Source organism: Chelonoidis abingdonii, chromosome 8, assembly GCF_003597395.2.
Source record: "Chelonoidis abingdonii isolate Lonesome George chromosome 8, CheloAbing_2.0, whole genome shotgun sequence".
Lineage (NCBI taxonomy): Eukaryota > Metazoa > Chordata > Testudines > Testudinidae > Chelonoidis > Chelonoidis abingdonii.
This window is the reverse complement of record NC_133776.1, coordinates 100,740,206-100,766,507: the sequence shown is the minus strand read 5'-3', so window position 1 is coordinate 100,766,507 and position 26,302 is coordinate 100,740,206. Positions and strand designations below refer to the sequence as shown.

The 26,302-nt window shown below is 47.8% G+C and overlaps 1 protein-coding gene across 1 annotated transcript in view; it reads right to left on the bottom strand.

The window, feature by feature from the left end:
* Positions 1–1,864: 1,864 nt before the first annotated feature.
* ARHGEF6 (Rac/Cdc42 guanine nucleotide exchange factor 6) overlaps positions 1,865–26,302 on the bottom strand; it is an 85,501-nt gene continuing 61,063 nt past the window's right edge. The window contains 6 exon segments of the mRNA XM_032773193.2: positions 1,865–4,825; positions 5,710–5,764; positions 6,545–6,644; positions 12,313–12,402; positions 13,681–13,774; positions 14,657–14,677. Of these exon segments, the coding sequence (XP_032629084.1) occupies positions 4,685–4,825; positions 5,710–5,764; positions 6,545–6,644; positions 12,313–12,402; positions 13,681–13,774; positions 14,657–14,677 (501 nt within the window). The 3' untranslated portion in view covers positions 1,865–4,684.

The window sequence follows — 26,302 nt, the reverse complement described above, 5'->3', positions numbered from 1 at the left end:
TTTACACCAGTAAACCACTTATGGGGAGCACCAGTTCCTTTAGGATGGTTGAATTAATTAAAATCACAATGTGCTATTACAAATGTAGTAGAAACATGGGCATGTACTAGAGGTTTTGTCCAAGTGGGAGACTAACGGAAATCCTGTTGCAAAGAGAAGCAATAAATTCCACCTGGGCAGAAAGTAACATAGCGTATAACAGGCAAGTGACTCATGCAGTAGAAAGAACAGATACTTCTCTGTAAAATACCCTAGTTAGAAAACCTTTACAAGAATGAATATGGGGCACAGGCAAGGTTTTGAGACCCAAAGCTTCACTGCTGTCTTCATGTGTCCTAGCTAAAAGGGGTTTTCTCATTTTCAAAGGGTGACAGGTTAGTGGTAGATATTGCAAGTGCTTGTGCAGGTAAATTACAGCAGATCTGAGCCAGGACTGAGTAATTTGGGATTTGAGAAATCTGGGTACAAGTCCCTGCTCTGCCACAGCCTTTGTGTGACACCTTGGGCAAGTCACTTAGCCTCTCTGTTCCTCTTCTGTACAGTGGGGATAATAGCACTGCTCTACCTCACAGAGGGTTGTGAAGATAAACACATTAAAAGATAGTGAGATACTCAGATACTACAGTAACGGAGCCATGTAAGAGTATTTACCTAGATAGATGTCCATGCAGGACATCATTACACTGCCAGAAGCCAGTGAGAAAGACCAGAGCTGAGTACTGTAAGCTGGCATGTGAAGGAGCATATCCTCATCCATGAGGGGAACAAATAGAGCAGAGACTCAGCTCCTCTGCTTGCTGGGATATCCCCTAGCACGGACGAGTGCCCAGTGGACAAAGATCTGGCTGAGCAGACACTTCCACCCACATCCCTATAGACCAAGCACAGGGGGCATGACGGGAGGAGGATGGGACCATGGCCAGCTGACATAGGCTTGAGCAGGCTGTTCTAATCTATGGCTGGAGTCAGGCAGAGACTCAGGGAGTGGCCAGTTCCCCAACAGCCCAGCCCACCACCCCTTCCTGTGCTGCAGAGGATGTAGCAGAGAATCAGCCTGCAATCACCACACAACTCACCTTCTCCATATAAATCTGGTTGACTGTGGGCAGTATTTTGAACACCTCCAGATTTCACTGCGGTAGGATTTTCAGTAAAATCCACTGATGCCAGAGCCTGCCAACAGCCTGTATCCTAGATAAGACAGGACCCTGAGCCTGCAAACTCTAGCCTTAGATTGACTTCTGTATTGCCATAACAACTCGTTCTTGGCATGGCCTTTGTGCCAAATGCCAGATTGTCAGTGGGCACATGGGGGGGCATTGCTGCCCTGTCGCTAAGCATGCGCTTCCATGCCCAGGCCCAGGACAGGAGGTTTATTCTTTTATAACAAAGGTTAACAAGCAAAGAGAACACAGTCTTAAGCCAATACCTGGTCCCCAGGCTGCGAGGTCACCTCTTCCAGGGGTCTCTGGTTCTCCAGCTCCTGGCAGCACCTTGTCTCCTCCAGCTCTGCTCCCATCTTGGAGTTGTGGAGTTGCCCCTTTGCTCCAGAGACCCACCACAGGAATCAGCTCCACTCCAGTGTGACCTCTGCTGACTGGGGCTCAGCCTGTCTCAGTCCTGTCCCACCAGCTGCCTATTAGCTGCACTTTATAGGCCCAGGTGTAGCCCAGCCCTCTTCAATTAGCTGGATTGGGCTCCCCTGCTCCAGTCCAGTGGCCCTGGGCTCAGTCTATTCACAGAAACCAGCGATCCTGTGACACAGATACTGAAAGCCTAACCGAACAGGTGCTATATTTTGAGGATTCCAATCCCGGGGGGAGGGGAACTGGACACAAAGAAATCAACAGATGTAGCAAAGAAGCCATTTTTATCCTTCTTTATTTGTTGAAAATGTCACTTAAAAATAGTTCAAAATAAAAACATTAGAAAAATTGAACTTGCATAAGTAGTAACAGTAAATAAATCTACATGACAAAAGATCAAGTGGAAGGCAGCTGACACAGACTAAGTGTCCATCTTAAGACAGACTAACCAGAACCTATTTACAAAGTACTGTAAACAAAGTAACTATGGCAACACTGCTATCAGTTTGACATGGCTTCCTTTCCTTTATTTATTTCTTTTATTTTATTTTTGGCTTGTTACGCTCAGTACATGCGTCTGTTCCAAAAACGTACTAGCCCATCCTCCAGCACATCAAAAATCCTATAAACATGCATATGTACACAGCATGGGTTCAGATAAACTCTAACTAGATGGATATATTTATACCTTTTGCCCAGGACTATAAGTCACAGTCTGGTTTAGTTCACTTATTGATTACAAAAGCAGCAGAGAATCCTGTGGCACCTTATAGACTAACAGACGTTTTGGAGCATGAGCTTTCGTGGGTGAATGTCATGCATCTGATGAAGTGGGTATTCAGCCACGAAAGCTCATGCTCCAAAATGTCTGTTAGTTTATAAGGTGCCAGGATTCTTTGCTGCTTTTACAGATCCAGACTAACACGGCTACCCCTTTGATTATTGATTACAGTTCATGAGCCAAATGTGGCCTGGGTGCGTAAGTGCATGCCAGCCCAGCGAGTCAGAAGACACAGCTGGCCTGCTGCTGGAGCATGGGGTAGATTACTGCCTCTCCTACTCTGGCTCCCCAAAAATCAGTGGAGAAGTTACTCTGACAGAAGCAGCACAGGTAGGGTGACCAGACAGCAAGTATGAAAAATCAGGACAGGGGATGGGGGGTAATTGGAGCCTATACAAGAAAAAGCCCAAAAATCAGGACTGTCCCTATAAAATCAGGACATCTGGTCACCCTAAGCACAGGGATGTTACTAGGGAAGTCAGAGAACCAGCTTCATGACACCAGCGATACACCAAAATTTCACACTTCTGCCCTTCAGAAGTGAATGCATGTTAAAGTCCAGTGCCCGTACAATGGGGCATGGACAGATTGCCATGGCCAGTGGTCAGCTCAGTACCTCTCAGCTTCACACACTCGCTGCCGATGTGCGAGGAGTCAGAGAGCTGGTCGCTTCAGGGACCACTTACCATCGAGAAGTATGGACAGGGACAGTGAATGCTGGCCAGAGCAAACAAGGCCCAAGATTTAAAAAAAAAAAAAAAAAAAATCAAAATCAAAATCAAACAAAATCACCCCAAACAAACTCACAATAAAATGAAAACCCATTTGAAAATGCTCCGCCGCTTTTAGAATCCAGCTTCTCAGCCTAATTTCTTCTCAACCCCAAATGCAATTTGCACCACTCAGGTTGAACTTTAATTGCAATATGAGGGTAATAGTTATTCCCTGTAATATTTCCTTCATGAAGAACTTAAAGAGTAATGTGCTATGATATGTGTCTACATCACTGTGGGACACTAGCCCTTGATATTCATTCTTACCAGTTAGAATACTCCAGACCTTCTGCTAAAATGAATGATGAATTGCTAGCAAGGAAAATAAGCAACAATATCAAAACAAGGGGAACCCAGAGCCAGAGAGTCTATATATACACACTGTATGTGTTCTTTGATTTAGCTGGTATTTCTGCCAGCGATTTGTAAAAACTGTATAAATTCTTATACAGGAGGGAGATTGACCATTGCAGCTCTTGTCAAAGCATAAATGTAAATATTTTCCTGTTGCAACAGAACATTGTTTCCTATTATAAAGCCCCTTTGGGGTGGACGGAGTAATTAGTGGTCATTGTCTTTTTTTCATAACCAAGGTGAAGGAACTGCAAATGTTTTAAGTAGGGGAAAAATCCCCTAGCAACCCCTTGTCAAGCCAAGTGTGCATTCCATAAAGGGGAGAGCACATGTGGCAAGGTAAAAGCACTGGGAAAATATAAAACGTATTCACTACATGGAGGTTTAGAAAGTGAAAGTGTAACAGGACCCAAATATTAGAGGTCACGCATTAGAAACAGACCTCTGGGCAAAAGAGAAGTTAACTATTATGTTAACCATTAGCTGCTAAGAGGCAGTTTCATCCAATGTGACTTCCTGATGTGCTAATGACAGAAGAAGATCCTACTGCTCCAAGGAGTTAAATTAAAAATGTCTTAAAATGTTAATTGTACATTTTCATCTATATAAAGGCCACATGGGAACCAGACTATTGCAGGGCACTATCTTGCTACAGACAACTAATAGGAGGTGGGGGGAATATTTGGAGGGGAAAACTTCCATTCTTGATTTTCAGAAAACAAGTGCTAGTTGCTTTTTGGTTTTTACCTGACTCCAGCTCAATAACATTTCCATTTAATAAATTAAGTACCGGGCACGTTAAAAAGCATAAAAAGGAAAGCATAAAAAGTGCTTACATTTCCTTTATAGGAAACCACTGCCAAACCCCTCTTCTGAGTGGCAGTCATTTGCAGACTTCTTATTTGCTTCCAGTAGCAGGTACAATGAGGTATTAGTTGCTGCAGATGAATTGTGAATCGTAGACCCCTCGCTGACCATTTTAGCTGTTGACTATTTAATTGTTTGTGGTATGTGTTATATCCTTATGGAATAGAAACAAACTATTTTTCATTACCACTTTCTTTTTTTTGTAACAAAAAACCAAACCCCACAACAAAATAAAATAAGGAGCAAGAAGAGGCAAAGCGTCCAGTTCTGCTTCCCAAGAATGCCTGAGGTCACACGCAACTGCCAGCAGCTTCGTCCCGAATTCAAGCTAAAACAGAGGACTTGCGCCCAGACTCATCCCTGGCACATTCATCAGTTTGCTTCAATAGCCTCCTGACTAACTTCTCTAAATCTTTTCTTGACTTCAGCTCTTCTTCCAAACATTGTTTCATTTTTTTACTCTCCTGTGGGGGGAAGAAAAAACCTGCTATATTTATTCTTAGCAAAGTTCAAAACCCTTATAGGCCCAAAAGAGCAAAGTATTTAAATATGTGGTTAGTGTTAAGTGCATGCCTAATACTTTGCTGAACAGTAATAGACTGAAACATGTGCTTAAGTGTTTTGCTGTAGCATGGCCTTAACTGTCACCGAAAAGTGGTGGTGGGGGGAAGCCCCCCCAAACCCAAACACACCCAAAACAGGGACAATTGACAAAATTTAGTGCTGGTTTCCAATGATTCGCAGACCGGGTCACCTGTGGTTTGGAATAAACTAAGGGTCTGATCCTGCTCAGCCAGAGTTGTGCTGCTATACAGGTCCACATCGAAGTAACTAGGACTTCACATGGGCATAAGCATCCCCTGCGGGAATTCCATTCCAGGACCGGGACTTCAAGGTCCTCTGGTAGTGGAGTGAGTCAAGAAGATCCAGAACTGGGGTGCAGGGGAGGGGAAGGAGGGATGCTTCCGTCTCCTACCCCAATGGGCATTAATTTTTACATCTGTTTATCATAATCCTATAAAAGGAACACTACAGACAATAGAGATTAAAGGACAGGACAATTAAAAAGTCAATATACAGCTGACAGAGGCTAAACCTGCTCTGTACTCTTCATATACTGAGACAAAGCATAGAGCCCCATGGATTCTGCAGCCACTTGGCACACACAACTCATGTTGACTTCAGTGGGAAGTGTGCCTGTCAGGCAGCTGCAGGATCAGACCCATCATTTTGAAGGCAGCTGAGTCCTCAAACAAAGATCAGCTAATTGATAGAATGTGGGTGGAGCAAGGCCATCTGTTTAATCACCACTACGTACTGACAGCACATGCAGAAATGCTCTTGTTACCTGCTTTAATTCTTTGACCTGATCTTTCAGTGCATAAACCGTGTCTACCAGACTTCTAAAAAATAAGCAGAAAATTAAGATAAGAGAGCTGAGGTGCAGTAAATCGACATCAGAATGAGACCTGCATACAAATAGTTGGGGGAGGTGCTGGCAGTTTGTATTTTATCTTAGGCTGCTTATTCCAGCAAGGCTATTAACATTTCCTGAGTTAAGTGTGTGCCAGCACTTCAGTGCTGAGGGTCCATCCATAAGACCTTGTTCTGGAGTCTTAGCAGAGGAGCATTTAAACCTCACAGCCATCAAAATGTAGGTCTCTTTTCAAATTTTAGAAAATATTGTTTATCTAGGTCTCAACAACAAAACATACAAGGCATTTACATCAAATGGTATGCATGGAATATGGATGGATGGATGGATGAATCTGTCGGGGCTTGGCAGGAGCAGTAACGATTTTACAGATAAATAACCTGTAAAAAGGATTTACCTTAGCTGTCACAGTGAAAAATCCAGGTGCAGACCCTGAGCTGGTGTACACTGGCATAGCCTCCAATGGAATGGTGCTGATTTACACCAGCTGAGGATCTGGCCTCCAATTTTAAAAAGAAAAGGAGCTAAATACATTGGAATCAATCTTATATTCCTTGCCACCTGAAACTCACAGTGAATGTCAAGGGTAAGGATGCACTGGGCATGTTCTGACCTGAGTACCTATATCCTTCCAATGACACCTACACAGAGAAGACATGGCCTTGGTTTTTAAGGTATCACCCAAAATCCACTGGAATTTATCATAAAGTTTAAAGCATAAACACGCAAACAGGGAAACCTCACGCACTTTTCCTCCGTGACAGTCTGACCATTGCTTCTTGTTTCCTCTATGATGATTTTCTCTTCCTCGGGCAGTAAGACCTGGGGTAGGGAGTCTTTACGAGATCCTATAAACAAGAGTTGCCAAACAAAAAGAAAAACTGAAACCTTCCACAACAGCTGACACCATTTAGAAATCACAAGCCTAATTGTGAACTGGCTCACCCTAGTCTATATTAGGAACACCTCCAGTGAAACCAATGAGGATAGATCATTGTGAAACTGCTGAAGGCAGAATTGGGTCCTTGTGTTGCCTGCTAGCATTCATTATTTAGTATTTATACAACAGTAGCACCCAGAAGTTCCAAGCAGGATGAGATCCCTGTTGTCTACACATGTCCCCTGCCTTAGGGTACGTCTATACTACTCACTGGATTGGCGGGTAGTGTTCTATGTATTGAGGATCAATCTCGTCTAGACGCGATAAATCGATCCACTAATCAACGCCTGTACTCCACCACGGCAGGAGGAGTAAGCGGAGTCGATGGGGGAGCCGCAACAGTCGACTCGCCGCCGTGAGGACAGCCAGTTAAGTTGAACTAAGATACTTCGACTTCAGCTACGCGAATAGCGTAGCTGAAGTTGCGTATCTTAGTTCGAACCCCCCCACTACTGTAGCCCAGGCCATAGAGGGTTTCTTCAAAGGCCACGATCAACATTCCTCTTTTGAGCTAACTTGCCATGTACACCTTGATAACGCACTAGTTTCTGCACAAACAATGTACATCCAGGAGTAAAACTTTCAACAGCATGTGCAGAGGCAGACAGACCAAGGGTATGTCTACACTACGGGATTATTCCGATTTTACATAAACCAGTTTTGTAAAACAGATTGTATAAAGTCGAGTGCACACGGCCACACTAAGATGGACCCCTGCTCAGATCAAGACGCAATCCTGGACGTTGTAAACACCTCATGCATTCTCCTGCAGTCTATGCTGAACCAGGACGCCAAGCCAGGCGAGGAGGAGCGGCTAGCGGCAGAGCGGCGACGAGAAGTGAGAGGACATGAACACAAAATTCTCTCAAACTGCAGCCTGCATTTGGGGATCCTGCGGTAATGGGCGTTCTAGCCATTGACGCGATTTTGGGCCGCGGAAACAAGCACAGATTGGTGGGACCGGCACAGTTTTGCAGGTTCGGACGATTCGCAGTGCTGTGAAACTTCTCATGTGTAAGTGACACTTTCGAACTTTGTGACTTGCTTTCCCTGCTCTGAAACGTCATAATACCAAGATGAGGCAGCCCTTCAGTTGAGAATATGAGTGCAATGCCCTCTGGAAGCTTGCAACGCAGACAGCTACGGTCAGTTGGGAATCAATTTGGAGTGGGAAATCTGACTGTGGGGTTGCTGTATGCAAGTAGCCAAAACAATCATTTAAGCTGCTGCTACGAAAGGTTGTGACTCTGGAAAGGTGCAGTCATAGTGGATGGCTTTGACTGCATGGGATTCCCTAACTGTGGGGGGCGATAGATGGAACCTATATCCTATCTTGGCACCGGAGACACCGGCACCGTACGTAAACCGCAAGGGGTACTTTTCAATGGGTGCTGCAAGCACTGGTGCATCACAAGGGACGTTTCACCACTCCACGTGGGATGGCCAGGAAGGGTTCATGATGCTCACGTCTTCAGGAACATCTACTCGCGTTTAAACGCTGCAGCAGGGAATTAATTCTCCAGACCAGAAAATAACACGTTGGGATGTTGAAATGCCTGTAGTTTATCCTGGGTGAACCCAGCCTACCCCTTGATGCCATGGCTCATGAAGCCATACACAGGCACCTGGACAGTAGTCAGGAAGCTGTTCAGCTACAGGCTGAGCAGTGCAGAATGGTGGTAGAATGTGCATTTGGCCGTTTAAAGGCAAGCTGGCGCACATTACTGACTCGCTCAGACTCAGCCAAACCAATGTCCCCCATTGTTATTGCTGCTTGCGTGTGCTCCACAATCTCTGTGAAATAAGGGGGAGCCTTTTGAGCGGGGTGGGAGGCTGAGGCAAACACCTGGCCGCCTGATTACGCGCAGCCGATTAGAAGAGCACACCAGGAAGCGTTGCGCATCAGAGAAGCTTTGAAAATGAGTTTCATCACGGCCAGGGTACGGTGTGACTGGTTGTGTTTGTTTCCCCTTGATTAACTCTCCCCCTTGATGACTCATTCCTGCAAGCAACCCCCCTCCCCTTCGATTACAGCTTGCTTAAGGAAATAAAGTCACTATCGTTTAAAATCATGTATTCTTTATTAAGTCATTATAAAAAGAGGGAGAGAACTGACAAGGTAGCCCGTGTGGTTTGGGAGGAGGACAGGAGGGAAGGGAAAGGCCACTAAAAATATTTCAAGTAATGACAGCTTTTGGTTGGGCTGTCCAGGGGGTGGAGTGGAACCGGTGCACGAAGCCTTCCCCACGCGTTCTACACGTTGGGTTAGGAAGATATGGAACATGGTGAGTGGTGAGGGTGGTTACACAGGGGCTGCAGCGGCACGCTGTGACCCTGCTGCTGTTCCTGAAGCTCCACCAGACGTCGGAGGATGTCTAGTTGGATCACGCAGCAGCCCCAGCGTTGCATCCTGCCACTGCTGATCTTCCTGCCTACACTCTGATCTTCCTGCCGCCACTCTCATCTCGAGCGTCTCTCCGCTCCTCACTGTGGTCCCTCTGTCCTCACGTCACTGGCATCTTTCCGGTAATTTGATACCACGTCCTTCCCATTCAGATGAGCTCTTTCATTGCAGGTTACTTCCATGAGTCCAGAACATTCGTCTTGCGTCTTTTCTCCTCCGCGTTATCTGAGATAGCCTTCGGGATGGAGTAGGAGGCTTGAAAATTGCAGCTGCATGAGGGAGGTAAAAAAGGGAGAGAAGTATTTAAAAACGATACATTGTACAGAACAATGGTTAACTCTTTCACAGTGAACAACACCTATTCACCTTACAATAGCAACATGTGATTTCACTACAAGGTCGCATTTTGCTCTTAATATTGAGTGCCTGCCGACTCTGGTATTAGAGATCTCACAGATGCAGGTCTGGCATCAGAATTCAGTTGCAATGCGGCCATGGTAAGCATTGTCTCTGGCTCTGCAGCCTTCAATAACACGAGTGCCCTCCTTTCCCAAATACCAAGCTATCCCACTCAGTGCTGCGGTCTTTCCTCTTAACATGCAGCAGCAGAAACACGCCCCCATCCAATTCTCTGGGATGATTGCTTTACCCCTCCCGACCGCGTGGCTGGTATCATGGAAGATCCTGCTACCCAAATGTGAAAAAGCTCAGCGCCACTTACCCCACCTCCCTTCCCCCTTGGCTACCTGCAAGGAAGGATTCTTTTAAGCAACAGGCAACACGTCAGTAGAAATGGCTCTCTCTATCCCCGTAATTAAATTCCTGAATTTCAACCAGGTTACCATGAATGATATCACTCTCCTGAGGATAAGCACAGTGAGATAGAGAACGGATGTTGCCTGAATGCCAGCAATCACCGGACATACGCAGCTAGGCTTTGTCATGCAATGATACCAGATTACGTGCTACATGCATGGCATGGTCAAGTGTCCTACCATGGTGGATGGAATAAGGCTGCCTTGCCCAGAAACCTTCTGCAAAGCCTTTTGGAGTACTCCAGGAGAGCTTCATGGAGATGTCCCTGGAGGATGCCCGCTCCATCCCCGACATGTTATAAACTTTTCCAATACTGACTTGGCGCGAATGCATCCAAGTCCTCAGGGCAAATCAATCATTAAAAAACGCTGCTTTAACATGGTTTATATTTACAAAGGTACACTCACCAGAGGTCGCTTCCATGGCTTCATTGTCTAGGCTACTGACTTGGGGGCGTGGGAGGGTAAGTCTGGTTGGGTAGAAAAAGCTGCTGGCTGTGGGGAGAATGGAGTGCTGTGTGCTCTCTGCAAGCTGCTCCTTCTCCTCCTCCTCTCAATCTTCCCTGTCCGCAGAATCTCAGCCATGGCTGAGATTACCATCCCCACCTCACAAGGTCGTTCTCCTCTCCTCCTCCTCCTCCTCCTCATCTTCCCCGTCCACAGAATCCTCAGCCATGGCTGAGATTACTACCACCTTCCCCACCTCGGAATCCATGGACAGGGGTGGGGAACTGGTGGCAGACCCCCTAGAATTGCATGCAGCTCAGCGTAGAAGCGGCATGTTTTCGGTCCTTCCGTTTGCTTCTTTGGTTTTCTGGTAGACTTGTCTGAGCTCCTTAACTTTCACTCTGCACTGCACTGAGTCCCTGGCGTGGCCCTTCTCCACCATAGCCTTGGAAATTTTTTCAAATGTTTTTTCACTTTGTCTTTTGGAACAGAGTTCTGTTAGCACAGAATCCTCTTCCCATATAGCGATCAGATCCCGTGCGGTCCATGCTGGAGCTCTTTTTCGATTCTCAGGAGACTGCATTGTTACCTGTGCTGATGAGCTGTCCACGCTGGCCAAACAGGAAATGAAATTCAAAAGTTCACGGGGCTTTTCCTGTCTACCTGGCCAGTGCATCCGAGTTCAGATTGCTGTCCTGAGCAGTCACAGTGCTGCACTGTGGGATACCGCCCAGAGGCCAATACTGTCGATTTGTGGCCACACTAACCCGAATCCGATATGGTAATACCAATTTCAGTGCTATTCCTCTCGTTGGGGAGGAGTACAGAAACTGGTTTAAAATGCCCTTTATATCGATATAAAGGGCCTTGTTGTGTGGATGGGTGCAGCATTAAATCGGTTTAACTCTGCTAAAATCGGTATAAAACACGTAGTGTAGACCAGGCCCAAGTCCGCTATCAATGAAAGCAGAAGTGACTCCACTAGATCCCCACAATGCCTACACTGCAGTACGTTAAATACCCACATGGAGTCAGCACCCTTAAAAACTTGTTTTTTGAGCAATCCCCATGATAGCTGTGGCCATTCTCAATCTAAGCAGCAGGAATACTGAAAGAAGGTACATTATGGGCAATGGCCTAAGTCAAAAAAACACTAAATCACATGCTTAAATATAAGCATGTGTTTAAATCCTATTGACTTCAATGGGACTTTAGCAAGTGCTTAAGTGCTTTGCTGAAGAAGGATGGACTTAAGCATGTGCTTCAGTTAACTGAGGCTAAAGCAGTAAATGGCAAGTTGTTGGAGACACTGCCTGAATCTAAAATTATTTGTTTGCTTATAAATTAAAGTATTTGTTTAGGGTAGGAACCATTAGAAGATACAAGTTTCATGGGTCCCAATTTAAAAATGTTTCCTCATCTGATAGTTCACCAATTGACTCTGATCTCTCACCAGCACTGATAAATAGCTGTAGTTCCAGAGTTTCAGAAAATGTTAGATACTTGGGTTCTCATGAAGCAGCTTGTTCTTAAACATGCGGCTGATCAAGAGATAATATTCAAGCTTCCTTTCAAAAGCTACCTACCAGTCTGAGATTAGCATCAGTTTCTCTTACAGCCACAGGCACAAACTAGGTTTGTTTAATTCCTACCAAGTGCTAGTGAAGTAGCTGTGTACTACAATCCAGAGCGTCTGCCATTTTACCTCCTACTTGCTCATCCTCTGTGACAGAAGAAAAACAATAGCAAATAAACCACTAGATGTATGAAATGTACTTATCTTGATGATTCAGACACCACGGTTTCTCTGCACAAGCTTGATTGCCATATGTTGCAACACTGTTTTTTTCCTAAGAGGTGATGATCATTTCAGATACCTTGTGAATTATGTAATAGATTTGTGTGTCTACCTGAACTGAGAGTTTGCTGAAAACCTGCACCAGTGCAATAGGCCTCAATAACTTTCAGAATCTGGGCATCCTCTTCTAGTGCAGCAGTACCTGCAAAACATTGCAAATATTGGCTGAAAGCAATATATTCTGGCTTCTTTTTTCTCTTTCAAAACCCTTGCAACAAACTCACTTACGAGGAGAGACAGCCTTGCTTGTATGACAAATAGTATTGTCTCTGGGAGTGAGGCAGAGGTGATTGGGATGGAGAGCTTTGTATTTCACATGAAGGCCAGTTAAGTGGAGCGGTGCCTACCTCTGGCTGAGGTCTGACTAAAGGAATGATGGGGATACTGGATAGCAAGTGCTGTGAAGAGTGAGGTAGCTACTACCCATGGTATGAAGGACTTGCAGGGGAAATAAGTGCACTTGTTAAGAAGCTGCAGGCTTAAAATCCCACTGCCAGGATCCTCGAGAGAGGTACGACTAAGAACCAGGACATCCTGATTTCTAATCCTGGCTCTGTCACTGTCTCACTCTGTGACCTTTGGCAAGTCACTTATCTCTTTTAGGGTTTTGTACTGCCACTCTTCATCACAGTATCTGATCCCCTTCCATGTAAAAATCAAAAGTTATGTCCTAAGTAGACTTCATGGAGTCTCCAACAGATCTCCCTTAGCACGATAAAAACATTTGGGGGGGAGGGGCACAGAGGGAGAGAAGGAGAGTTAGATTTTATCAATGTTTTTTTGTTGGCAGGGGTTTAGCAGTGCAAGAAGAGGCCTGCATTGGGAATATTACTCTTATGTTGGAAAGCTTTTTTGAAGAGAGAGGTTTTGCAGTGTTCCTTAAAGATGGGCAGACACTGAACTGGCCTGATCTCCTCTGAAAGTTAGTTTCATAGCCAGATCCCCTTGACAAAGAATGTTTTGTCCCCAGCTCTCACAGGCTTCCTTCTTGGGTTTTGTGATCTGCATTGTCCTAGAAGAGCACAGCTATTGTGATGTTCATAGATTGAAATTCAATTTAACCCATTAACCCCTTTGAAGATTATCATCTCGGTCCCTGTTTCCCTATCTGTATGGTGAGGATAATAACTTCCCTACCTACCTCATCATGATTTTGTGATGCTTAAATCATTGGTAAAGTGATATAAATGCTAAGCGTTCCCACAAGGGTCTCACAAAACTAAGATAGATGGCAGCTGTGCATGACATAGTGGGAAGCTTATGAGTATGACAAAGGCTTTCAAAAAATCTCAAAAACAAAGTACCTTTAGTTATTTATGTGCAACACAGGATGCATTGAACAAATGGCTCCATTTTCATTTAAAATCTCATGTAAATTACTTTGCAAACAGAACTCCCCTACAGAAAAGAAAACACTTACTTTTTCTAATAACAAACTCCTCATCAGATGCTTTTCTTTCCGTTTTCCGTTTAGGAAGAAACTTCTTCATTGTCTTTGGACTCTTGCTGGAATCCTATAGAGAAACAGACTTCCCTTTAAATAAGAGCCAAAGGTAGCTAAAACAGCAGAGCAATTCAGGCTGAATGTGGTTTATTGGATTATGCACTAAACTCCTTTGCACACAATTATAAAGTTAAGGAACTTCACAGCAGTTAGGGCTGTTCCCTGCACTAGGTCTGTGTGCACAAATCCCAGTAAAAGCAACAGGAACTGTGCATGTATCTCAGGGAAATGACTGAGGAATAAAACATAATCAGATGAAATATAATCTTTTCGTAAGTGACTCACACAAATTCACTAGAAATATCAGTATGATCAACTTTTCTGTGGTCAGTTATAAAATTCCCTATGGAACTGTACACATGTTAATTCCTATATTACATTTTTGTTTATAATATAGAACATATCATAAATGATACAGTGTTTATATATATACACCCTATATCTGTGTGTGTATAATTATAAACACCTTCCCACACACATATGTATGAAATATAGGCATATACACACAGAGTTAGTGTCTGATAAGATTGTGAAGATAAGAAACAAGTTTTTAGTTCTTTTGTTGAGCCACAATAATTCTGATTGATTTTGAAAGCATTTGTATATGACAGGTTATGTGTAATATAAATATCAAGGCTAAAAGATCTAGTAACTATACAGATAACAGGGGTGTCATGTTTTTCATGCAATTCAGCCTTTGCGTCACAGTCCTAAATATTTTTGGTGAACCTGCTCAAAATGTATATACCAATCAGAATTGAGTCATACTGTAAATGATTAAAAGCAGGCACAATGAGGAAAAAGCAAGCAGGAGAAGAAGGATCTGCTTAATAAAGGTCACAGCACAAGCATTCTATGTTACAATAAGCCAAAGAGATGTATCTACCCTTACCTTTAAGATATAAGACATCCTCTAAAATGAATATGTAAAGAAAGAGAAGATGAGTGTGAGTGGTCGATGATTTTATTGACCAAGTCCATTTAATCAATAATTCTAAAACAACATTTAAATGTTAGTGTTGCTACAAGGATTGTCACACCCTCAATATCAACATGCAAAAGAACCAAAAAGAGCATGGTTTCATGCAAAATTATGAATGTTGAAAAATAAATGAAATATGAAATACATGGCAAGCAGGCATTCATATACTCCTAAGACAGCAAAAATAGTGATCATGCTTCAATGAGTAGTAGTAGGATGTCAGTAAATACTGCCTATTTAAAACCATACCTGTTAGAAATGCAATAAATCACGAGAAATCCAACCTCAAAATGCAAGCTAAGGCACTGACTCTGCAGCTGCTCTGCATCCACAACTCCCACCCACCCAGACTCGTGGAGAAGCTATAGGGTCAGGCTCAGGCTCAGGGGTGTTGCTCTAGGCTCAGATTTGTTTCAGGAACAGTAACCCTTTCTTCAAGTCAATGGGGCTGAGGGAACATTTGGTGTCAGGGTGGCAATGCCCCCTGGCGTGCGGTGAACTGTGTTTTCTATAGTAGAATGGGACCCTATCCCAGCGGAATTATTTTTTTTCCCCTGATCAATGTCCTCCTAAATGAGAGACTGCTACAGTGCAAGGCATTGAAATACACCAGAACTCTCCTCCTACTTCACTAGAAATAGAGTTTCCCCTATAACCATCGTCAATATGGCCCAAATCCTCAGCAGGTACACAGGGCTCTCAACACGGTGGAACCACTGTGGAGCTGTTGCAGAAGAGGGCAGAAAGATGCCAGGAGATTTTGCAGGGAGGTGTCCACACACACTGCATCCAATAGGGTCCCGCACCATGGGTTTCTGTGGTATCCATTTGCTTTGAGGACAGTGTGGTGTGGACAGGGGTTGACTGAACCTCTATTTTTCCCTTCCCTAGTGTGGGCTGCAAAGGCCACAGAAACTATTCTAGTCCTTAGGATGGATTAGCAAAGCAGCTCCCTGGCCTGATAACCTGCTGTCAGGTGTTCCCCAGCAGTTAGACAAGTTTCATAGCCGAAGTACTGAGGGCCAGATTTGCTCCTACAAGCAGCTCTTACTACAAATGGTTTTGTGGGGTCTCTGGGAAAGACCCACAGAACCTATATGATATGGGTTTTGAGGCAAGATTCCTCCTCCAAGTGTACTCATGCACGTGGTGCCCTCTGACCCAACAGAAGTTGCTGTTTGCACAGAAATGTGCTGCTGTAAGAAGAAACCTTACAAGTCATGCAAACCAGGTAATTTTTCAAGCTAGGAAATGTGTGTCACACCCCATTACCCCAAATCCGGACATGAGAATTTACCAGTGGGCACCTGCTCTGTAATTTCAAATTATGACTAGAAACAGAACAGGAAAAATGACCCAGTTTACAGGGAAATGGCAACACTGATACACAGTGCGTAAGCAGGGTTCTGGGGTTTCCTGAATGCAGCTAGCTATGAGAAAGAGCACAAAAATCTGTGAAATTCCGTCCTACGAACAAGAAACCAATTGAAATCTCAGTGGATGTCTAAAAATCTCCTTTCTTTCCATCAAACTCCGCACTATCCCCCCAAGACAATAATGAATTTCTTTCAACTGAAGCTCTAAATTCTCTTTTCAGAAATGGTTTTTTAAAATCACTTTTATATGTCTCATAACAGGAACCTGACCTGGTCTGATTTCTCATCCCCATTACATGGTTGTATCCATGAGGTGCAGCCTAAATTTTAAAAGGTCTCATTCAAAGCCATTACTGTGCGCCACGTAATTGTGGGAGGTGTAAATTAAGAATGCATTGTATGGAAGCCCTTTGAATCACTTAGTGTCTGAACAGAAATGTTATGCCTTTAAAAACAGAGCTGAGTACTGGCTTCTAGTGCATGAACAAAGCTCCAGCTGGAGTTCATCTGAATTTACACAGTGTAACACCAAGATCAGAATGTTGCCTTATGTGTTTAAAATTTACGTTTTTTCCTTCCTGCTCAAAGTGGGTCAATCAATTAGTGCACATTCCAGATGAGTCAAGTTGGGTCTGGTTCTACTTGGAATTGGGATTCTGATTTGCAAAATGCAAACAGCTCTGAAAAGGTTTTTTATCTTTAAGCTACAAAATGATGCCAGGGAGGGTCCACAGACAGATCCTAGCAAGTGAGGTCCACTTCCCAAGACCCCTCTTCACAATTGGTGCTAAAGAGCACCCTGCCAGGAACCTCAGTAGAGTGAGTCTGAGCTGAATGGCTCATTCCTAGATCCAATCCTGCCAAAATGCATGTGAGGCATGCTGATAGGGCAGCGTGAGACACATCAACTACCCATGCTGGGCCTGGTCCATAAACATTAAATAAGTGGCTTTTAATTATCAACCTGACATCTTTCCGTGAACACTAGCTTCACTTACACATTTTAAATTAAGGTTTGTGTGGGTGGGGGCTGGAAGCTGCCACCAGAACGTTGCCCCTTAGCACCAGTGGCGGGTTAATGATTTTGCCACCCCTAGGCCCTGAAATAATTGTCACCCCTAGCCCCATATGAACTTATTAAACATCAATATTTTCAATATCAACACCAATATTTTCACTTTTTACTTCACTACTACTTTCAACTATTTTTTCTGTTTCACTGTTGGCACTAACTGATACGACAAAGAATCTACTTTGCACATTTTTGCTATCATTTCATTTTCCCTTTCTTTCTTTTGTATAGCTTTTTTGTTTTTTTTAAACTGAGAACTGCTTAATTTCTTCCTTCCGGTCATATTATAAATGTTTAGGATTCTCGTGAGTATGTTTACTAAATGGTGTTGTGCCATCATTGGTGGTTTCAATACGCACTATGCGTGGTAGAATCGCGGTGTCACTGATGTCGTGATTACAAAAATGCTGCTATTATAAATTTGCCGCCCCTGTAAATTTGTCGGCCTAGGCGATAATATGCCTCTGCTTAGCACACAGGGCATTGCTGACATCCACTTTGTGCGGGGGATCATCGCAGCCTGCCCCTATGCTCTGCGGAGAGTTTTTCACTGTACGGTAGGCTTCACGCACCAGGATTTGACCCTAAGTCACATGGTCATTCTCTTATCACACAACAGTTGCTATGGAATCACCAATAATAAATTCTCTTCTTGAGAAATCTTAAACTGTTTTCTAGACATATAGTCTAACATGTGCTGTGTTGCAACTACCCAGTAATAACGTGTGAATGAGATTCAAAGGGCTGTGGTGTCAATAGTTATATTGGTCAACCTATACATTTTTTGGCCTATTTTAAAAAAATCCATTTATTATTGCAAAGCAGTGATTCAGCCTTAGATTAAAATATAGTAAGTGGACAACAGTTTGTCATGCAAGTTTGAAACTGCTTAGTCAACATTAGCAACTCAGAGCAAGCAAAGATTAAGGGGTCTTAAAACCCAATTTAGTGTTCAAAACAAAATTTCTGAATTTTCTTAATTAAAAAAATCATCTCAATTGACACAGTGATGTCTCAACCTTCCTCCTAAATAATTCACTCCTGCAGCCCGCAGACCCCTGCTCACCAGGTTTCAGAATATTGAAGGCCCTTATAACAGAAAGGTGGCTGACACAAGGCTAGGATGCGTCTAGCACCATGAGACAGTAATGGTCACACCTTTACTGTAACCAGGATGATTGGTGATTCAGCTGTTTAGTCATCTACTGCTACCGGGAACATTACACAATTACTCAGTTTATTCTAAGGGAGGGAAGGATGGTCTTGTGGTTAAAATAGGGGACTAAGAATCAGACCTGGGTTCTATTATGGGCTTCCCCACAACTTTCCGTGTGTCACCTAAGCCCTGGAAACTGAGTTTCCCCAGGGGAATAATACTGACGGGATCCGTGATCTAGCACCAAAAATACAGGGTGGAGAAATATAATCAAAATTAATGGTGGTTCTTCTTCGAGTGCTTGCTCATATCCATTCCAGTAGGTGTACGCGCCGCGCGTGCACGTTCGTCGGAAACTTTTACCCTAGCAACTCAAGCGGGCCGGCAGGTCGCCCCCTAGAGTGGCGCCGCTATGGCGGGTGATATATACCCCTGCCGGCCCGCCCGCTCCTCAGTTCCTTCTTACTTTACCGCAGGTGTCGGCGTTGGGAACTGTGGGAGCGCGGCATAGCTGACCTCCACATCCTAGCTTCTCTTGTCAATCGTTCTGTTCTAAGTTAGTTAGTCACTTAGTACTTAGCATACGTAGTTGTAGTTATATTAGACTTAGAGTTATAGTTTGTATATATAGTTAAACTTCCATATCGGGTAGGGGCTCTGGCCCCTTCCCGCGCCCGGCCTCCGGCCGATTGCCTGGTTCGCCGGGTGTTCAAGGGCGTGGCTCGACTTGTAGAAAGCCGATGAGGACCCACACGTGACCCCACGACGCCTGTCCGGCTGAAACGTGCGTAAGAAGCCATGCTGGGGGGACCATCCACCACAATGATTGTTATAGATAACGTCCGACGACGCCTGCCCGCCTGAGAATTTGTAGAATGGTCCTTTCCCTGGTCCGGGACCGAAACAATAACAGGACGACCATTTCAGATAAGGAGGATGCCCACATGCGCCTCTAGGTAACGCGTCTCTTCTTCCGTACTCGAAGCCGAACAAAAAGGTGAGCGGCACTCACCCCGCGGAGGCCTCCACCAGCGCGGCGACCGAGCGCCTCAGGGAGGCTCTCTCCTTTCACTGAAGCGGCAGGCACTCTCAGGATCACTCCGGCCCACCCCGCGCCTGCGCAAGACGCACCGCGCGGGCACCACGGACCTTCTTCCGAGCGCGGCTCGGGCACCACCCGGGCTTTCCCTTCCGCGAACACCGAGGCACATCTACAGGTCACCTCCAACCGGCCCGGACGGCTAACACCTTCTGCCGGCCCCGTGCACACGGCATCGGCAGCACCCGCGAACTAGCCGGCGCCACCCTCTGGACCCGTGATGGGTACTCTCCTGAATAGGCGCCAAGGCGGCTGAGTTAGCTGGCCCGTCCTGGGCTTCCAAGGAGCGGTGCCCCCCGACTGCCCGGGTCCGCGCTCCAGGTCGCCGGTGAGCTCTCGGCCCTCCCACCTCCTGTGCAACCCTACGGGCAATTTCGGATTTCTGGTGGCTGCCGTGGCCCCTTAGAGGGCGTGATTAACCCGCTTCCAGTCCCACGCCCGAGAGTCCGGACATTCTCCCGTTCGCGCCATCAGCTGCGACCCCACCAACTAGAATTTGCCTCTTGGGGGTAGACTAGACGTCCTGGGCCAGTATGCCCTCCGCCTCCACACACCCCGCCGGGAGCGGACTGTCCGTCTTCGGCGTCGGTTAGACGTGGCTATTACTCCATAGGGAGCATATGGCCTCCACATGAAAAAACCCCTATCTGAGGCCTGGCTGCGGCCACCGACTCCCCCCCGCGAGTTCTCGCCGCCCCGGACCCCGTGGGCGGTTCGCTGTCTAAGGATCCACGCATTTCCTGGGTCGCGATCCCAAGGGCAAGCCACCCTCCATGGAGCGGCCCATACGTACCACCGGAGGGTTCGTACCGGATCTCCCCTCGGGCGCCCGCACGCGCGCTCCGCCTCAAGATCCAGGCACCAGTGGCTCCGCGAGTCACCCCGCTCTCCTGCGCGGCACCGGTTCGTGCATAACTCGCCCGATCGGCATCCACGAGGGTCAAGTGTCATCGCTCCCGCCTTCGAGACTGTGAACTCCCGGGCGCTCGCGCACCGCTCGGAGTCCCGCGGCATCCAGCCGCCGCTACCCTCTCCTGCGCGGCACGCGCAGCCGGCTCGAATCTCACTCCGCGAGCCGGCTCACCCACCGGGCACCGCAGGGCCTGCTGTGTCATCACTCCCGGGGCGCGATCCAGATACTCACGGCATCGACCCTCCGGCACCCGCGCCGGCTCGCAGGTCCCGCTCGGGGTGCCCTCCAGCCGCCGGCCGCACTCACCGGCACACCCGGGTCAACGACACTCACTCCCAGGAGCGCGTCAACCCTGATCTGCCCACCGGGCCACCGCGGGGAAGGTGCGGTCTGCCCCTCTTCTCCTTCCGTGGTCCGAGCCTGTCCGGCAGACCGCTGTCCTCCGGGTCCCGCATGGTCCCCCTCCTTCGGCCCGCGACCTCATGGCCCTCCCACCAAGTGGGCTCCCACTCTCGTACTACCCTCCCGGGAGGTACCTTGATGACTAGCACGTAGCAATCTTATCTGAGATTTCTCTTGAAGCACCGACAGACTGCCAGCCATCTTGCCCAGTAACAGGTCGCCTCACTCCATTGAGACAGGAGGCCCAGCAGCACGCTGGCGTATTTTGGCGTCGCTAAGCCCTCGCGTGCTTCCATTACCACAAAGGCCCAGCCGCATGCCCTCATGGCCCTCCCGACCGACTATGTGTTCCTCTCGCACCCGGTTATGCACCCTTGTACCCGCCGAGAACCAGGCATGGCGCCTGCCAGAGGCATTTCTATTATGCCAGCTGGACTGTCTGACAACAGGCCCCACCCTCCCTAAGGGAGGACCTGGGGGGCCCACAATCTAATCCAAGGGACATGCGTGGCACCCGTCCTATCGATAGTTCAGGGGCCCTGCCCATAGAACAAACAAGCCCTGGGCCTCAGGACTGGCTCTCTGAGGCACCGCCTGGGCATACCATTCAAGCCGCATTGACTGGGCCAGCTACGGATGTCCCTCCCTCCAGACACGCTTCTTCCCATCTCCCTGCCCCGAGTGGCGAGCTCACTCCTTGATCCATCTTCACGTCCCGTGGAAGGGACTTTGCACAAGAGGCCCAGTATGCGGGCGCCGTCACGACGCCACCACCATTCACCTGAGTGCCTCCCACCTTGCCACCGGAGCCGCCTGGTACACGGATTTTGAGGCCATCACTATGCATGCCCCTTGCCACGTGCGGAATATGCCGCTTCAGAGTTGGACGCGCTGACCTGGACCCCCATAACATTTAGGGCCGGATAAACTCCAGCTACGGTGACGCCTTGCAGAGACTCCAGACTGACCTTGTCGTTGTCGCCCCGTTGTCCTTCATTCACTCACACTTTCTCTGCTCACCTGATCCACAGCCCCAGAGATATTCCGTGTTCGGGCCAACGATTGCACTTTTTACTTCATTGAAAAGCCGCAATATCCACGGGCGGCCCCCCATGGCAAGAGCCTTGAGGGCACACCATCTGGCGCTCCAAGACTCCAAACCGATCTGCCTGAGGCGAGTGGCTCCGGGGTCTTCCGCCTTACACCCACTGCCCGAGATATTGGACCGAATAACATGAGATACCCATTCTAAAAGGCACCTATAGACTAACCGATATACCCACCCGCCAGCCGGCCGCCTATGGCTCCTCTCCGGATGATTGAGGTCATCTGTGTGCGAGGTCCAATACCTTCACATCTGACGCCCCACTCGTGTTGCCCCTGACCTTATTTTCTATCTACAATTTACAGCAGCAACGCCAACACCATTCTGGCAGCTCACCGGCGGCGTTCTTTTCAATTTCGTTCCCCCCAGTGAACCGATGGACGGGAACCGTTCCATTTGGGCAGAGAAAAGGCCCAGGGGCCCCCCAAGTCAAGGACGGGCCAAGAAAGATGACCATCAAAATCTAATTAGACATACTCAGGAATAAAATACGATCGTAAGATCCACTCATTCTTAAAGACTCTATAGGCAACTAATGACTACTAGAGCCACACCGCGCTCCATGCCCCCGGTAGGGGGTGGTTCAATCGGTGAACGAGAGGGAACGTCATGGGCAAGAAGCGCCAGCCCCAGTCAAGGACGCAAGAAGGATGGACTATGGGCCCAAGTCATTCTCGGAGCATTGCAAGCGGCGAGTTTCTAACAGCAAGCTCCTACTTCAGCCGCTACTCCTTCTAAACACCTGGTCAGACCAGCTGATAAATTCCAAAGAGTCCTCCCGCAAGACGCTCTCCAGGAGTTCGTCATCCTTCTGGACGAAGGGAAGAAAGTTGCACGCACCTCCTTGAGGCGGCCCACTGGACGCGGCCGACTCTGCGCCAGAAACTCTGGCCTCCGTGTCACGATGCGTCTTATCTCCTGGCTGACAGGTCTCTGGATCCTCCGTGAACTCCAGCACACTCATCCAGGATCTCGTTTGAGGCCAGGCCTGTTCTTGATAAGACCTACCCGCGCTGCAAAGCCTAAAGGATAACAGGGTCATTATGCGGGCTTCTTGCGAATGCATACGCCCGTGACACGAGCGGCTAGACCCTTCCGGCCGCAACTACAACAACAGCGTAGGCCTCCCCCGCCCAGACAGAGAAAGATTCTTCAGGCGCCGCAATAAGAATGCCAGGCGCAGACACTTCTGGTAATCAGGGGTCAAGGCCAAACCTACCAGCCTTCTTCCGGACTTCCTAGCACGGTTAAGACTTGCCGTATAGGTCCTTCGGCCTTGAACCCCCTTTAGAGTTCTACCACTAGTGTCTGCCGCTTCTTGTCGCATTAACTATTAGCTGGCGCCTGAAGAATCTGTTACGTCTGTCCTGGGCGGTCGGGAAAGGCCTACGCTGTTGTGTAGTTGCGGGCGGGAAGTCTAGGTGGTCCGGGCGTATTGCATCAAGCCGAAAGACCGTCCGTGCTTCCAGCACAAATAACAAAGCCACCAAATGTAACGGTCTCAACCTCAGGACCTCTTCGGCCTGAATGTTCATGTCAGCGCCATCGCCTGAGAGATCTTGGTGAGCCCTCAGGTCTGGGGGGGTGGACCATGGTTCGTTCCGGCTACTGTCATCAGGGGGGAAGATGAAGAGTGACATGGCAAGAGTGGTCGGGAGCTCCGTAGCTGGCAGTACCGTCAGCGTCTGAGGGATTTCCGCAGCGAGCGAATGAGACGACCGCTTCCTCAGGGTGTTGGGGCTTGACGCCGGCCTCTGGAGCCTCGTTCTGCGGTAGGTGCCGTGCGAGGGAAAAAGCGGTAGCACCTGGCTTGATGTTTGCGGGCGTCCAGAAGCCCAGTGCTGTGGGCCCTGCTTCAGTGACTTCGGGGAAGATTGGGGCAGCGCTTCGAATTCCAGATATTACTGTTCGTCCGGGATCAGAGCTTGTGGAGGCCATTGGTTGGGCCGTAGAGGGATGCGAGAATCCAGCGCCCCTTTGATGCGGACGACCTCCGAGTGCGAGATTTCAGTGCCGTAGTCCTCGGTGCCGCCGGGTCTGCCGACGGGAGGCGTGCCATCCCGGGAACACACTGGTGTCGGGAGTCGACCGGGAAGACCCGGACGACTGGTTCGGTTCGTCGCTCCGTATTCGCGCGTGACCCGGAGCCTTCCTGCGACTGTCGTAGCCGGGGCTGGACCGCGGGCCGCGAGTGGAGTCCCCGGATGCTTGACCTGCCGGTGTACGACCGGTGCGCGCAGAGAGCGCGGTGCGCGGATGCGAGCTGGCGTCAGCGAGGAGACCGTCCCCGTTGTCGGTGCCGGATCGCGACGGTGCCTGGATGGACCGTGCGCGCGCGTCGGAGGATCCTGGGACCGGATGCCCTCAAGGCTTGTTGCCCTTTTAGAAAGCACAACCGCACCGGCGGCGCCGTGCGCCGTTGGGGCACCCGGGCTCGTCCATTGGAGCTAAATCAGCCCGTCCCCGCATGCCTCCTACCGCAGATGTCTCCGGCATGGCGAGAGTATCAGCACTCACCCAGATCTTGGTTGGGACTGGGAGGGATCGGACTCGGGACCGCCGGGGCCGGAGCCACGAAACCCCTTGCCACCACGCCCACGCCGCCCCCCTCGGCTGCCGCGTTGTCCTTTGAGGAGCGCTTAGCGGCTTAGGCGTAGCAGGGGCTCTCGCGGAGCGGTGCCGGAGAGGTCCGTGCCGGTGCGTCTTCGCGTGGGCAGGGATCCGGCGAGGCGCGCTCGGGCCGCGAGGCGCGGGGTGAAGTGCGCTTCATAAGGAGCGTCTCGAGGCGCTGGTCTCGCTCCCTTTTTGTTCGGGGACGAAGACTTACAATGCGGCATTATCTTGAATGTGTTGATCTTCCCAGGCACTTCAGGCAGGCGCGTAGGGATCACTGGTGGCATCGGCTTCTTACAAGTCGAGGCACGCCTTGAACCCCGGCGAACCAGCATCGGCCCGGCGCCGGGCGCGGAAAGGGCCAGAGCCCTACCCGATATGAAGTTTAATATATATACAACTATAACTCTAAGCTCAATATAACTACAATACGTATGCTAAGTAACTATGACTAACTAACTAGAACAGGAACAATTGACAAGAAAAGCTAGGGATGTGGAGTCAGCTATGCCGCGCTCCACATGTCCACACGACCGACACGCGCAGGAAGAAGGAACTGAGGACGCGGCCGGCCGGGGTATATATCACCGCATAGCGGCACTTAGGCGCACTGCCGTTTTCTTCCTGCTTAGTTTGTTTAAAAGTTTCCGACGAAGTGCACGCGCCGGCGTACAACCTACTGGAATGTTATGAAGACTGATAGAAGAACCACCATTAATTTTGATTTATATTTCTCCACCCTGTATTCTTTGCTAGTCACGGATCCCTCAGTATCCCCTGGAATCAGTTTCCAGGGCTTAGGTGAACGGAAAGTTGATTGTTAGTCCCTATTTTAACCACTCAGCCATCCTTCCCTCTTAGTAATGAAGATAATTGCTAATGTATTAGGTTCCGTTCCCGGTAGCAGTAGATGACAAAACAGCTGAATCAATCATCCTGTTACAGTAAAGTGGACCATTACTGTCTCATGTGCTAGACGCATCCAGCCTTGTGTCAGCCACCTTTCTTCAGGGCCTTCAATATTCTGAACCTGGTGAGCAGGGGTCTGCGGGCTGCCAGGAGTGAATTATTTAGGAGGAAGTGAGACATCACTTGTCAATTGAGACTGATTTTTTTAATTAAGAAAACTCTGATCCAAAATTTTTTAACCTTATCTCTTGCTTGCTCTGATTGTAATGGTTAAGACAGTTTCCAAACTTGCATGACAAACTGTGTCCACTTACTCTATTTTAATCTAAGGCTGAATTCATGCTTTGCAATAATAAATGGATTTTTTAAAATAGGCCAAAAAAGTTAGGTTGACCAATATAACTATTGACACCACAGCCCTTTGAATTCTTCACTTATGTTATTTGCAGTTACTAATAGTCTAATACAGTTTAATTCTCAAGAGAGAATTTATTATTGCGTGATTCCATGCTATGTTATGACCTTATGTGACTTAGGGGTCAAATCCTGGTGCGTGGAAGCCTCGTACAGTGAAAAACTCTCCGCAGAGCATAGGGCAGGGTCTGCGATGATCCCCCGCACAAAGTGGATGTCAGCAATGCCCTGTGTGCTAAGCAGAGGCATATTATCGCTAGGCCGAACAATTTACAAGGGCGGCAATTTATAATGCAGCATTTTATTACACATCGTGACACACGTTTTTTATCGATTCTACCACGCATAGTGGTATTAAATTATTCACCAATTATGCCACATCATATTCGATAAAATATACTCAACGATGAACTCCAACATTCATATCTATACCGTTCCACACGTAGGAGACTTGTGAGCACTGATCAGTATGGTGGTGGGTACAAGGTGGCTTATTG